Source organism: Mchenga conophoros, linkage group LG3, assembly GCF_057382185.1.
Source record: "Mchenga conophoros isolate Kocher_MC1m ecotype Shallow Benthic linkage group LG3, M_conophoros_male_GT1.1, whole genome shotgun sequence".
Lineage (NCBI taxonomy): Eukaryota > Metazoa > Chordata > Actinopteri > Cichliformes > Cichlidae > Mchenga > Mchenga conophoros.
Window position 1 is genome coordinate 61,005,629 of NC_140528.1, and position 16,251 is coordinate 61,021,879.

Sequence of the window (16,251 nt, forward strand, 5' to 3'; positions counted from 1 at the left end):
TTATTAGCGATCACATGCTTTTTAGTATCCCATTTTGTGCACTCGCTTGTTTTGTTAATGACTTTGGGCTGAATCAGCGATTAGATGTTGTCATAATCACCCTTTACCTGAAATAACGATGTCATCATTGATTATAATGATAATCACAGTAATTTTATAATTGCACAGCTTACACAAACTCTTTAATTGTGTGCTATACCAGTTTCATAGCACAGCAATCTGCAAGTCAGAGAAAATCAGTCACCTCATCTCTGTGACCCTGTGAAGGATTCTCGGCCATAGAATTTATACTATTATTACAAATAGGAAAATAATAATTTAACCTAGATGAAAGACTAACCACATCTTACACACTTCTTCCTAACTGAATCTCTGTTCATCAGCACAACCTTTTTTAAAAAAAAAAAATAAGACATTTACTTTTAACAATGAAACCTGCAGCTTTAAATCTATTATTGAGAGTATTAACAGTGTCTTGCACATGTATAATTTTGAACAGTACAACTAGATTGCAGCAGTCATGGTTCCATCAGTAAAGGAAAGTCATCCAGGTCCTGAAGTAGTAAACAAGTTTCAGATAATCACATTGTTGCCATTATGTTTGACATTTGGTATGATGTTTTTTTATGAAGTTATGTGTTATTTTAATGCCACAGTCCACAGAATATTTTCCCTAAGCTGACCCCACAAGTATCCGATGGGGTTGAGGTCAGGACTGTAGGCAGGCTGTTTCATCCTCCCCACTCCCAAATTCTGGAGGTACTTTGATAAACCCTTTGTGTGGAAGTGAGCATTGTCATTTTAGATGATAGAGTTCGGTCTCAGTGATATGGGATTGCCACTTGTTGCAGAATGTGTGTCTTCTTACATTCAGGAGTTTCCTGCTTTACTATTGTCGTTTTTGTAAAGATTTAGTTTTTTGTTTTTTGGCTTGGGCCAGCGGATATAAAAGTGCTTTTTGCAGTTTGGTTTAAGAGTTTGTGTTTAAGTGTCTGATTTTACAACCACACAGAATCTTTTTTTTACATCTTATCGTGACATCCTGGTTTTAAGGCTGGTCATGATGCTGTGCAGGATGTGGGTGAGCTTGAGGAGAAGAGAAATAGCGTTTTGAAACAGAAGTGCATGTGAGGCAGGATGAGGTCCTGCTTCCTCTTTGAGCTAACATGTGTCCTTAAAAGTAGCTCTGACGGTGTATTCACAGAAATTTGTTTTCTTTAAGCTTTCAGTTACCTCACAGTAGGCCTGTTCCTGGGGCTCTTGGGAAAAGGTCAAAGTCAAACAATCTCAACATAATAAGCTGTTTAAACTTCAGCAAATGAGTTTCAGTATATAGTGAGATTCAGTGAGATCAGACTACATGAAGTGTAACTTTAAATGAAATCCAACATCTATTTCACAATAAAATAGTTTCCACTGAGAACACATCTGTAGTAATCAGATTTTGTAATTTGTGTCACATACAAACATCTGCAAATTTCTGATTTTTGGAGAGCAGAGCAAAGCTGCAAACAACAGTATGGGTTAGGTAAGTGGTGAATAAACAAGAACGCAGTTTCAACATTTGAACTTCTTGTTTGGTTTCCTCATCAATCTTTTTTATAAATAATTAGTTGTAGCAAAAGAAATGTTAATTGTGCCATGCTAGAGTTAATAGTTTCTTATAGGATCTATGCTACATGTTTGGCATTTAAGTAAAACTGAAAGCAGCAATAAAGGTATGCAAGCACTCAGGGGCGGTCCTAGCATGTTTGGTACCCTGGGCGAACAGAGGCGGATGTCGTCCAAGATAAGGACAATGCTGGATAATACTTCAAACCCACTCCATGACGTGCTGGCTAGTCACAGGAGCATGCTCAGTGTGAGACTGAGATTACCAAAAAACACAACTGAACGACACAGGAAATCATTCCTGCCCGTGGCCATCTCCCTGTACAACTCCTCCATCTAACACACTGTAAACACTGCAATAGTTACACCCTTTTTACACACACTCTTTTCTACTCTGTAAAATTCTTGTCAGTTTTATTTATAATTACTTCTGCTAATTCTTGATCTTTATAATTAAGCGATCTTTATATATTAGTGCTAATTCTTAAATTTGTAAATTCTGTAACATATTGTATTGTTTAAATAGTTTAGTATGTTTTTTTTTTTTTTTTTTTTTTTTTTTTGTCCCGTTTGGATCTATAGCCATCAGAATTGTTGTCTTGAGGCCAAGAAAGATGCCAAGCGGATTTATTTTACCAAGTGGATCATCATGGCCTTGCCATATTGGTCCATTTGATTGACCTTTATTATAATTATGAATTTATTTTATTTTCAGTTGCAAATGGGACAGACATAACTGTAGGATAGGACAGGGGGAAAGAATGAAAGAAAGAGGGGGAGAGAAAGAAAGAAAACCAAAGGGGAGAAGAGACGGTGAGAAGGGGGGGAAGAGAGAAAAAACAAACAAACAAACAAACAAACAAAAAAAAAAACTCCTGGGTCACCTGTATGGAGAAAAAAAAAAACAGAGGAGACAGCAAACAACAAAGAGCAACATAATAATAGAAAAAAAAAGCACCATCACAATAAACTAGCTAGCCATAGATATCAATAGTTACTAAATAATAAACGATATTGTGCAACACGCAAGATAGACAGCGCACAGTGTGCTTTGAGGCAGCAGCCAAGAAAGCTGTAGTCCGCGTCTGTGAATACCCATGTGTACACCTGTGTGCATACCTGTGTGGATCAGCATGCTTGCATTCCAAAGGTTTCTCCATGTAATGATCTGCTAGGGAGTGTGGGGAGCCACAGCCCTGTCCTTTATGGTATCAAGCAGGTATGGAGGAGATCAAAACTCCAGACATCCAGAGGCCCCCAGAACACAAGAGACCAAGGAAGACCCACAGAGGGGCAGCTGCGCCACTGTCCCAGTAAGAGCTAAGGAGAGTCCCAGATGAGGGCTCATTCAGCAGCCGCGGAGCAGAAGCCAGGGGGAGTTGCAGTGACGCGCCCGTGAGCTCCGCCGGCAGCCAGCTGTGCCTGAGTGACCGAGCCCCAGGCCGAGAGGCCGGGGGCACCCCACCTCCGAAATGGCCCGAGCGAGCCCCAATAAGCGGCCGCCAAGGAGTGAGCCGGTGTGTACCCGGACGCCCACCCCCAGATACAAAGAACCACCAACGCACCGACATCTGAGGGAGTCCGCCACCGGCAGGGGAAGTGGTGGTGGGTGGAGATAGGCCTCCAAACCTTGGAGGGCCCGAGATGTCCCCAGAGAGGTGGCGTCTGATACCCAACCTGACATATAGACACAAACATACAGGCACACACAGACACAAACATCCATTCCCACCCTCATGCTCTCATGTGCACTTCACACTCAACCGACGTGGAGACAGACATAAAGAGACGCTGTATACACGATCACACTCCCCAAGCGTACTCTACAAACCGGGTCTAGGTACCCTTGCCCCTGGAGGGGGGAACCGCACCCAGACCCAGGTGGTGTTACCCTTTTCCCTGCCGTGGGGAGAGGCAGACCGCCCCGACTCCGCAGCAGCAGGGAGGCCCCACACTCCAGACCGCAGCCGGACGGCCAACTCCTCCTAGCCCCCCCGCTCCAGCAGGCCGCAGAGAACGGGGGTGAGAGAAGACTCCAAACCTCCCTCCACCCGGTCATTGTAGTGTTGATGCATGTGTGTTCTAAGGTGCAATTAAAACCCAGGAGGGCATGGAGCTACCTGCCAGAGAGCAGCAGGTAAGCACATAGTCCCTCCTGTTAGCCCTCAATGTCTACGTGTATTTAAAATTGAGAGGTGGGCAACGATGCCAGGGGTGAGGTGTACACCCTGATGATAACTTGGACTCCGTGTATTGTGCCCACCCCCAAGATCCTATATGTATGTGTAATGAGGGTGTGAGTAATGTGAATGTCTAAGTTGCGGGATAAAATTGAGGCAGAGGCAGCCAGAAGGGGACAGAGGGGGGGGGGGGGTAGCCTCCTCTGCACCCTGGTGACATACCCCTACTCCAAGGCCCTGCATGTGTGGGTGGTTGTGGTGGAGCGGGAGGAGGGAGGCAGCTGGAGATGGGGAGGGAAGGAAGGGAGGGGCAGGTGACCCCTCCCTGGGGCCAGCTCCCCCGCTGACCCAAGTAGGCACTCCCATACTCCGCGACCCGCCAGGGAAAGTGGGGCCCAGGCCCATCCAGACCGGGGCCCAGCGCAGCAGCGCCCCCCGGCCCCACAGAGCCCGGGACAGTCCACCCAGCCCCACCACAGAGAAAACTGCACCCACCCCACCATCCACTCGTCTTCCAGACTACATGAGACAATAGACGCCCAGGCTGAGATCTCCCCCTCCTGCAGAGAGTTCCTGCAAGGTGTGACAATCTCCCCCACCAGTTGAAGAGCCCCACGGGCGGCTCGACACACCGGCGGCACCCTGCGCCAGGGATGGGCCCCCATGCACCCACCCACCCACAACCCCGGCAACACACAAACCAGGACCCAAGGCCCCGAGGCCCAGCCAGGGCCCCGGCCCAGAGATGGAGCGCCCCCAGACCCTCACGCCCATCCCGGACCCACCCAGGGGCAGACAGGCTACCAGGTCAATAGTTTAGTATGTTACTGTTACAGTTTTTACGATTCCTTCTTGGAGAAACTGTAACCCAGGAAAAGCCCTGGGCAATGGCCGCTGTCACTCATATCAAAAACCGCCACTGCAAGCAGTTAAATACAGCACAGTGAATTTGGAAATCTCACGATTAACAGTGCACTGCCCCCTAGTGATGGCTGTTACTTGACGATTTATCATATTTCTAAACCTCAGTGTTATTGGATTTTACAGTTATAGTTTACAATTATGATATACAGCAGCATGATGCAAGAAAAATACTGCTGACAGACTGGAAATTTAAAAAGAAATCCATAGAAGAATAAACTTCTCAAAACTGTGCAGAAAGTGCTTTCATTCAGCTTCATACACCATTAGTCACACCATTTATTTATTTTAACATAATGTATAATATGTCATACTGTACAAAAATGTATTGGTGCCTTCGTGTAAAAACAGAGTATTGGGTCTATATTATTACAAATCCCTCCACCCTGCACTGGAGACAGGGACTAGAAATATGTATATACTACGATAAACAAGATACTGTGATATGCTATAATATGTTGCTAAAATACATTAAATTAGACACGCCACTCTAATCTGATATTCCATTATTGCTCAGTTGAACTGTCAAATACACAATTCTATACGATTCTGAGACTTCAAATATTTACATATTCATGGGTCACTCACAGTGCCCTATGCAATGCTTATGCAAAGTTTTATCAAGAGTGTCTCACTCAGAGGATGTAGGGAACATATATAGCATGCATATGCTTTGATCATTATAGTATGATTATACTATGCTTCTCTTTGGCTTTGCTGCTGTTGCTCTCTTCACTGACCTGTAAGGCAAACACAAAAGACAAAAAGTAAGGATGTTATGTGGTGAGGCCATTTAATCTTGTCAAGGAATATTGTCAATTTAATGAGACATTTCAGTGCATCACTGTTGTGAGTTTACCTGAAGTTCCCGTATTCACATCAGTGTAAAGTGTACTCTTGTGTGGTTTATGATGCTTCCCTGTTAAGATAATCAGATGAATGAGCAAAAGAAAATAATCAATACACATTTCAGTACTGCAGGTCAAAACCTTTCTTAACTAGATTTTTAAATGTATTTTATTTTTCTTTGTTGTTTTAAATTGCACATGTTGGATACTCACTCTCCATCCCAAAGTCTTTAACCTCAATAAGAGAGTATGTGGCTTCGGATGATTCAACTTCCTCTGAAATGTACATTTTGTTATGTTAGAGGATTATAATAAAATATCATTTGAGTTACTATTTTTAATTCAAATGTTTATACATCTCTAACCACCAGAAGTACCGAAGTACAAATACATTATTGCACTTGTACAATCTTCATCTATATCTGTATTTTTTTCTGACAATTTTCTACTTTTACTCCCTACTTTTTTAGACAAACATCTGTACTTTCCACTACCATTTCCAAAACAGGTTTGTCACTTATGGTTTTATGCATTTGAGGGGAGTTATTATTTTGGTACTGTGGGCCTTCACAGTAACACATGAAAGGAAATCCTGTTTTTGTATTTTTTAAGAGGCAAAACCATGTGTCATAGTCAGGGGTTACAGTAGGCTGGTGTTTTTTAGCTTTATTTTTTATGGGTTTTTGGGGGGCACTTTATCAGAAGTTTTTAAGTGATAGATGATTCCAAATGCAGAGTTTCTATCAGAAGAAGGGTTCGATTTAAAGGCAAGGACTGCTCAGTGAAATTTTAATAAACTGGAAATTTAAAGCTTACATGTAAGTGTTCATGTTTTTAAATCATATATCAGGTCTGTACATATGAAATTATGTTACTCAGATTGTGAAACCTGCTGCAAACAAAATGAGGTAGACTAACTGTATTGCTTAAAGGTTGCATGAAAATCCACTGCGGTTTAGTGCAGATTATATCATGTTCCTGGGTTGGTGACCCAGTGTTTTGAGTTTTGTATCATTATTGAATTTTGATTTTGTCATAGTTTATCTTTTCTAGTCTTTTGGTTCCTATGTATTCCCTAGTTAAGTCCGCGTCTGTTATGTTTCCTGTTTTACTTTGGAAGTTTGTGTCCAATGTCAGTGTATTTAGTTTCACTTCCCCTGTCCCTTCTTTAGGTTCATGTGTGTCAGCTGTGCTCCCATGTGTGGCCACTTCCCTTGATCATCCCTTGTGTGTATTTAGTCCATGTGTTTCATTCAGTCTGTGTCGCGTTGTCTGTGTTCCACGTCCTATGTCATGTCAGGTTTCAAGTCTCTGTGCAGGTCATGAGTCATGTTGCTTATTCTTATATTTCATAGTTCCTTCATGTTCTGGCACAGTCTTGTTTATAGTCTCACTGTTCTTAGTTTCTTCCGAGTTTAGGTTCCTGTTTAGTTGTTGTCCCTGTTCAGCTCTTGTTTAGTTTAGTTCATGTACTCCAGCGTCAAATAAATGCTCGCCTTTGTTTAAAATTAATTTTGTCTGCTCATCTGTGTCCACACCTGGGTCCTCCAAACACTCTCCACACGGCCAGCCACTGCGGACCTTGACAGATTAAGCAGGTTAGATAGTGTAATGTGATGGATTTATAGTATAGAACAGTGTGTGACTGGTGCTCATTATCAGAGTTAGGTTACATGAAGGGGAGTAGAAATGAATTTGAAATTAAGCAGTGAATGGTTGTATACTGTATAATATAAGAAAGCATAAACAGTGTAAAGGATATAAATCAACAGGATGATTCTTAACACATCTGCCGACATCTTGTTGAATTCAAATCCACAAAGAGCAGCAGGTACATTAAGTAAATCTACTGGAGCTCTCAATAGAAATTAATGTGTGTTGTGATTCCTTTATTAGAATTAACATTTAGATTGAAATAAAGATGTAATTGCATCTACCAAAATTATTTTATTAGTACACTAACATAGCACAAGGTTCTGTTTTCAGCTTTGTACAAAAGTATTTGGTGGAAATGTTCTTCAAAGAGCTACTTTTACATTCTTACTTTGAGTGCATTTCAGAGCCTGTACTTTTTCACTTTTACTTGATTTAAGACATTGAATCAGTGCTTCAACTTTTTTAGTATTTTTAAACACTAGTATCTGTAATTCTACTCAAGTACAGAATACCTATACTTTTGCCACCTCTGGTAACCACTGTGATATTTTAAATATAACGTGTACCATTTTCACTATCTTCCAGGTCTTGGATTGTTTCATAGATGTGATGATCACCTTGACAAAAAAATAAATAAAAAAATGAATGAATAAAAAAGACAGGGTCAGAGTATAATTTCAATACTTTTAAAATAATTATTTCTATTTCTAACTGCTCTGTGCTATTCAAAAGATCCCATGTACCATTTGCACCATTTGCAGTGTCTTCTGAGTGATGGACTGTTTCATAGAGTTCATATTCACCTTAAAAAAGACATGGTCAGAGTATCATGTTAGGGTTTAATGTATTACAGAAACTACATATTTTTGTTAAAGTGCAAAGACACCAAATTAATTTCACTTGAATTTTTTTTTTTTTTTTTGTCCTAAGTTTTTGTGTTCTGGATTTTTGCCTTTGATTCAGGCTCTTTGAAAAAAAGTTGACCAGAACTCCTGGGGGTTATGAAGACTAATAATTAATACTAAAGTTTGATTTTATGACTCACCAGGGTGAAGAGATTTGTATTCATCCTGTATTTCATCCTGATTGACTCCATGATTTCTGGTGGAGTCTTGACCGTTGATATCTGACTGGATCGGCCTAATGAAAACATAACAAATGTACAGATAATAACATAATACACTAAATTTAGCACAGTAAGAAAAATACTGCTGAATGTTCAGAGTGAAAATAGGAATATAAAGTTTTATACCAACCCAGTGAAGCATAAATCTGTTAAAAGAGAAAAAAAAAATTGTTTTTTCTCTCAGTGCGTTTTACTTCTATTTTGTGCCAGAACATCATCACATGTTGGTGTATTTGTAAAAGTGTCTCACCCTTTGCCTTTCTATAGCGATACATTAAGAGCAAGAGAATAAGAAGAAGAGAGACTCCACAAACCAGTCCAACAACCAGGAACAGAGGAAATGAAGAGCTTTCAGGTCCTGATGGAGCTACTGTGATTGTAAACATTAACAGTAAACACTTAGTGTGAGACATTTTTCAAAAAATATTCTTACAAAACAAGAATCAGATGAAAATCAAGACAAACACATACTCATTAACATACTCTATAGTGACCATGATAATCATTACAGAAATGCAGAAAATGTTTTGATCCTGCTCACCTTTAACTGACATCCAGCTCTGTGCTGACTCTCTTCCTGAGTACTGACACTTGTAGAAACCTTCATCAGACTTTGACACTGCAGAGATCTTCAGCTCCCCTCGGGGATCATTTTCAATAAGTTTGTCATTGTGATAGAAAAACACATTGGAAAGTATTTTTTGTGTTCTCAAACTGCAGCTCAGACTAACAGAAACTCCCTCAGTCACAGGATGAACAGGACTCACCAGGATAGGACCATTACCATCATCTGTGACACAATCACACACAATTGTTTCAGTCACATCAGCTGGTGCACACTTTGAGAAAAAGCTGACAAACAATAATAAGAAGAGATTGTACAAATGCTTTTCATCATGAAGATCTGATCTTGTGTATTTAAAAACTGCTATTTTTCTCCAGATAAAATGACTTCACATACAGCAAAGCTGGGACAAATGTTCATATCACGTCTAAATCATCCAAATCCAAGTAGTAAATGTATAATAACATACTCTGTACAGTGATGTTGACTGCACTGCTGAACTCTCCTGATCCAGACTCACACCAGTACACTGCAGTATCTGACTTTGATGTGTTGATGTCACATGTGGATCCAGTCATTCTCCTACAGTCAGAGAGTCGGCCGTCCTCAGAGAACTTCCTCACTCTCCACTCAGAGAAGTTTCCCTCACAGGTCAGTGAGACAGAGTCAGAGGTGAAGTGTTGCACTCTGTCAGGACTCACTGTGAGAGACGCTGCTGAATGAACATCTGGAAACAACAAAGCTCACAGATGTTAGGATTCAAAATATCAAAATGATTTTAATGAGGTCAATCTTATTGAACACTTCTTGAATAAAGGTTACAACACAAAATCTCTTCATTGAAAGGACAGAGAATCAAGCTGACCTGCAGACCAGACAAACTTTGGTTGACTGTGATCAGTGTGATACTCTGGGTCTCCTCTTCCAGCTCTGCACACATATCCTGCTGTGTGTGTCTGTCCATGAATGATGTAGGAGTCCTGTGCAGTCCCACTGCCATCAGGTAGCAGCTCATAACTGGAGGATTTCTCTGATAGATCAGGAACAGCTTTATACCAGTAGAAGCTCCATCCTGCAGACGGATGTTCAACCTCACAGTTCAGAGTTACTGAGGCTCCAGGACTCAGCCATGATGGAGACACAGTGAGGACAGGATCTGTTCAACAAAGATTTTCTCTCAATGTTTCGTCTCTTAACTCTGAATTCAGTGTACTAAAATGTTGACTCTTAGCAGTATTAACGGATCCCATGCAATCTCTACCGGCGATTCTCACATGCGTTGAGTCATATTCAAGGTTTTCAGGTTAAAAGATAAATTGGTACAAATCGGAAGGCATGCCACTATCAGCATCCTGTCATTCTAGATACATTACTCCATTCCATTTTAAGTATTTACCTTCAGGTATGAAGTATTTAGGAATAGTATTAAATCCATAATTAGAGGATATTCTGCTTTCAAATATGGAGCTCTTCTCCTAAAGATAAAAACAAATCTGGATAAGTGGGGTAAATGGAATCTTACATTATGGGGTAAAATTAATGTGATTAAAATGATGGTGGCCCCGCAGTTCAATTATGTTTCCATGATGTTAACTGTAAGAATTCTTTTACACATATTTAGTCAATTTGAGAAGCTAATTAAAGATTTTATGTGGAATAACAAGAAGCCAAGAGTGAATATAAAGAAAATGTGGGCCTCTAGAGACGGGGTGGGGTGGCTGTAGCTCAGGTGGCAGAGCAGGTCAGCCACTAATCAGAAGGTCGGTGGTTCGATACCAGGCTGCCTCCTGGCTGCATGCCAAATATCCTTGGGCAAGATACTAACCCCATGTTGCCTACTGGTGGTGGTCACCTGTGTGTGAATGGCTGAATGTAGTGTGAAGCGCTTTGGGGTCCTTAGGGACTAGAAAAGTGCTATACAGACCATTTACATTGGGGGAATGGCCCTTCCAAATGTAAAATTGTATATCTAAAAGACCACGGCAGACCCGGGTGCACGTTCAACATGCTTTGCATCCTTTTATTCACACACACGGTTGCTGTCCACAATACACACAGAGCTGCAGCTCTCACGCTGCCAGCTCAACGTAACAACCACAACATCAACAAACACAGGACCCAGTACGATATTTAAGTAGGCGGTGCATGATTGCGGATGCCATGCAGGTGCGTCTGCCTTCCCTGCACGCACCGCAATCCACGCCCGCCACAGTATAATTTACAGTTAGCATTTCAAATGTCAAGACTGGTCAAACACTGGACAGGATCGGACTCTGAACTGAGCTGGATCAAGATCGAACAGGAACTAGTGAGCTCTTTCACACCCTTGGATGTTCTCTCACAGGGATCAGCTATTAATTGACAAGACTTTCATGATACCCTCATGCTCAGGTATTCTAAAGCTGTCTGCGCAGAGGTACACAAGATGTGTGGAGCATCTCATTTAAGACAACTTTATACCTCGCTATGGAACAAAACTGTTGTACAGATTGAAAAAAACAAAACAAAACAGGGTACTGGAAGGAATGGCTTGTCAAAGGCATACAAAGGATAAGTGATCTTTTCTCAGGGGGAGTGTTTATGTCATTTGCTGAAATAACCCAAATATATGGTTTGTTAACAGAAAATAATTGTTGGAAATATTTATAAATAACGGATTGTATTACCAAAGGAAAATTTACTCAAAGCACAAATACCGTTGTGGAGTTAGAATTGTCTGGTACAGCACATAGAGAAGCTGTTTTCTACAAACTGTTTAACAATCTAAAAAAAGAGATATGTAAAAACTTGATTGCTATATGGCAGAGAGATTTGAGTTGTGTAAGTTGTACACTGTTATGCCGCCGACACCCAGCTTTACCTGTCCGCCAAACCCGACTCTTCTCTCCCTCTGCCCTCCCTCACCCTCTGCTTAGCCGAACTTAATTCATGGTTTTCCTCCATTTTTCTTAAACTCAACAGCAATAAATCAGAACTTCTCCTGGATGGCTCCAAATCAGGACTAACACTTTTTCTGTTACAATCAATAATTTGTCGGTTTCTACCTCTCCCTTTGTGAAAAGTTTGGGCGTCATGCTTGACAGTACATTATCCTTTAACTCTCAAATCAATAATGTCACTCGCTCAGCATATTTCCAACTCCGTAACATCAATCGCCTCCGCCCCTTCCTCACTCCACATGCCACTGCTATTCTCATCCATAGACTCGTTACCTCTCGGATTGACTACTGTAACTCACTTTTATTTGGCCTGCCACAAAAATCCATCAAAAAGCTTCAACGTGTCCAGAACTCTACTGCCCATATTATTACTAGCACTCCCTCTACTCACCACATCACCCCTATCCTGAAGTAGCTTCACTGGCTCCCAGTTCAACTCTGCATTAATTTAAAAATACTCCTTTACACATTTAAGGCTATTCATTCTCTCTCCACCATATCTCTCTGATTTGGTACAGATCTCCATCCCATCCCGGTGCCTCAGATCCTCCTTCTTCTTTCTGTTCCTTCATTTCATCTTATTACCATGGGCGCAGGGCTTTTAGTTGCTCTGCCCCTAGACTTTGGAATTCCTTACCCCCTGACCTCAGAAACATCAGTTCTTTCCTCCTTTTTAAGTCCACCCTCAAAACCCAACTGTTCAAGATAGCCTACTCTGTATAATTACCTTATGCTCTTGAACTTTGTTATATTCTTGTGTTCATTTCCTGCATTTATGCTTGTCTTATTTATTCTGTAAAGTGTCCTTGGGTATTTTGAAAGGCACTTTTAAATAAAATGTATTGTTGTTGTTAATAACAATTTTCTCGAAGAAGATTGGGCAGAATTTTTTAATTCTCCAATAAATATATAAGAGAGGCCAGGTGTAAATTTGTGCAGTGCAATTTAATACACAGATGGCAATTCACTTCTTCTAAACTTTACAGAATGGGTAACATTCCCAATAATATATGCTGGAAATGTAGTTCAGATCCAGGGACATTTATGCATGCTATTTGGGTATGTGGGAAAGTTTATCCCATTTGGCAAAAAGTATTGGAAATAATAGGAAGGTGGATTCGTTTGATAATACCCTTGTCACCAAGACTGTGCTTATTAGGGGATCGGTCTGTGTTACCTAGGGTTTCTAAATATGATTTTGTTGTTATAAAAGTGGGGGTGATTGCAGCAGCCCAAGTGATTCTCAGTGTGTGAAAGGAACCATCTCTTCCAGAATATAATAGGTGGGAAGAAAATATGCTGAAAATGGAGTCATATGAAAAATTCTTGGCTAGGATTAATGATGATATGGAGGGTTTTGACAAATTATGGGGACATGTTTTTGGCTGAGATTGATGGATTTTATTTTCACAGTGCGATTATCTTTTGTTGAATGTTATGTTTTCTGTGTTGTATGTTTGTTTAGGCACTCAATAAAGGAAAAAGTTAATAATTTGACTTTATTGTCTTTTTTTATGTATTAATAATTAGTAACTAACGGATCGAAAATGCAAATGTGAATTAACCGTGGGATTGGAAGCTGTCTTTCTTTTGTTTGTTTTTTTGTTAAATGTTAAAAACAAATGAAGACTTCAATTGCAAAAAGGAAATGTTGACTCACAAATATTTTTATGATCCACTTTAAGAGTGAGACTATCTAAACATGTCAAATATCTCAACATGTACTAATAAAAACACATTTTTACAAACTGTTTATATTTTCATTTAAATGAACTATGACTCTGCAGTTCAGTTTAGAAAGAGAACAAAAACAAGAAAATGTCTGAATAATAACAAACTGAAGAACTTCATGGAAATGTGCAAATAATAGATATTACCAAACTTAGATATAATTTCAACAAACTGTACTATATTTGCACATCACATTGCTGTCATCTGCAGTATTAAGCCTTAGATGGCATTTTGTTTACATCCATTAAAACTGTAAAACTTAAAAATTACTCTTATATTTTACCCTTTTCCTGTCACGTTTTATTTTTTATAACCTGCCTTTCAGATTTTCTTTTTCTAGGTAAAGAGAAAAAAAAAGAGTCACACTAAAGACTCTTTAGCTACAAAGTTAAACGTTTATTTTTCCCTCCTTTAGAGGAAACTCACATGATACAGTCAGTGTGATGATATCACTCCACTCTGAGAAGAAATAGTCCCTTCTGCCCCGGCAGCTGTATCCTCCACTGTCAGACTCAGTAGCTCTGATGATTCTGTATTCATTGGATGTTGGAGGTGTGTTTAACTTGGCTGCTCTCCATTCATACGTCCACTGAGCTCCTTCACCTCCCTGAATCTCACATCTGACAGTGACTGTCTCACCGCTGTATATCTGAGTCCAGGATGGCTGCAGGGTCACAGTGGGCTTACTGGGAACTGTTCACAGACAAATATCCAGTTAGACACAAATAGAAACATAAAGATAAAAAAAATAAGATGGAATAAATTCTTCTATTTGTCAGGAGTTGTCTCTCATTTCAGGGTTAATAAACTCACAGTTGTTGAATGAAATTGTTAGCACAGAACACAACATAACATCTCTCAGTTTGGCAGAAATAAAATAATTAAACTCACGAGTTTCTGTAACAGTGACGTCACTGCTGTCCTCTGTGTAGTAAACTGGATCTCCTCTCCCTCCTCTGCAGTGGTACAGACCTCCTTGTGAGACACTAATAACTCTGTTTGCTTCATTTGCTCTCATGAGCTGAGCTTTAGAAGAGACTGAATCACGTCTGAACCAGTCAAACTTCCAGCCAGCAGAGCCCTCCACAGAGCAGCGCAGTGTCACACTGCCCCCTGCTGGTATGACTGAACGTTGTGCTCTCAGTGTGGCTCTGGGTTTACTTGCTGCTGAGTTTAAAAAAAAAAAGATTTTTAAATCTTTGTCATTAATGTGTACACCACAGAAGGAGACAATTCACTGTAGCTAAATCCCGACATAATGTATTAATTAATTTATATTTTATCCATCCATTCTCTTCCTCTTAACCTTCTGCTTACATCAGTCTAATTCTAAGTTGTGTTTTCGATAAATTATTTGTCTTTGTGTTGTGCATGTTTTTTATGAATAAATTGAAGAAATCTCTACAAAAGAGATGGTCTGTGTTACACATAATTAATTTGCTGACTTGATTATCTGTTGGTTTTTCAAAAGTGAAGTTTGTCAGTGTGGCTCTGGCTTTACCTGCAGGAAACAGTAAAACATTAAAATGATAACTTTGTCTCAGGACAAACAATTTATTACACTTTAAAATTTAACAGCAAATAAAAATGAACAATTATGCTGCATGCTGCATGGATATAGCATTTCTCCAGGAAACACATCTGCGTACCTCTGATCATCTTCGAATCAAGTCTGGATGGGTGGGCCAGATATATCACTCTAAATTTAATTCAAAAGCTCGGGGGACAGCAATATTGATAAGCAAAACTTTACCATTTATAGCCACAACGGTAGATGAGGACCCTGCAGGCCGTTTTGTTATGGTTGTAGGACATTTATATGGTTTCCCCTTGATTTTAGTGAATGTCTATGCCCCTAACTGGGACGATCATAGTTTTTTCGCTAACGTCTTTGCACGGCTTCCCAACATGGCAACACATAATATCATTTTTGGTGGGGACCTAAATTGCTCATTATCTGCTAGGGACCGCAGCTCGCACAAAAGCACCCCCGTTTCAAAATCGGCACGCGTTATACAGCGTTTTCTTCATAACTACGGGTTATCTGATGTATGGAGATTTCGTAACCCAAATTCAAGTCAATATTCTTTCTTCTCCAATGTCCATAAAACGTATACTCGTATAGACTATTTCTTTCTGGACAAAAAACTCCTCCCTTTGGTGACAGACTGTGATTACAAGGCCATGGTAATCTCAGATCATTCACCTGTTGTTCTTTCACTGCGTATTCCCAATGCCTACTCTAATTATCGGCCACGGAGATTCAACCCAGTATTGCTAGCAGACGAAGAGTTTGTTAATTATATTAGGTCTCAAATAGACTTCTTTCTTGCTATCAATCAAATTCCAGAGATGTCACCATCAACTGTCTGGGAATCCCTAAAAGCATATCTGAGAGGCCAGATAATCTCCTTTTGTGCGAACAAAAAGAGGAGGGATACTGAGCAACTCTCTCAACTAGCTGACGAAATTACCAAACTAGACGCTGTATATAGCCATTCCCCTGATCCGGCATTATATAAACGTAGGCTGAAATTACAAACTGAATATAATCTTATATCTACAAAACAGGCTGAGTATCTAATTTCGAAGTTGCGCAGCTACTCGTATGAACATGGAGAAAAAACAGGCAAGCTGCTAGCTCATCAGCTACGACAAAGAACAGCCAATCAAG

General features: G+C 40.2%; 1 protein-coding gene across 1 annotated transcript in view; it reads right to left on the bottom strand.

Annotated features, from left to right (window-relative positions):
• Positions 1-5,048: 5,048 nt before the first annotated feature.
• The window catches only part of LOC146579867 (Fc receptor-like protein 5), a 97,113-nt gene continuing 85,910 nt past the window's right edge, over positions 5,049-16,251 (bottom strand). Inside the window, exons 6-16 of the mRNA XM_085265732.1 lie at positions 9,773-10,063; positions 9,377-9,634; positions 8,884-9,132; positions 8,593-8,709; positions 8,473-8,488; positions 8,262-8,356; positions 7,960-8,019; positions 7,783-7,833; positions 5,774-5,836; positions 5,572-5,631; positions 5,049-5,452 (exon numbers count right to left, since the gene is read on the bottom strand). Of these exons, the coding sequence (XP_085121858.1) occupies positions 5,445-5,452; positions 5,572-5,631; positions 5,774-5,836; positions 7,783-7,833; positions 7,960-8,019; positions 8,262-8,356; positions 8,473-8,488; positions 8,593-8,709; positions 8,884-9,132; positions 9,377-9,634; positions 9,773-10,063 (1,268 nt within the window). The 3' untranslated portion in view covers positions 5,049-5,444. The remainder of the gene's footprint in view (positions 5,453-5,571; positions 5,632-5,773; positions 5,837-7,782; positions 7,834-7,959; positions 8,020-8,261; positions 8,357-8,472; positions 8,489-8,592; positions 8,710-8,883; positions 9,133-9,376; positions 9,635-9,772; positions 10,064-16,251) is intronic.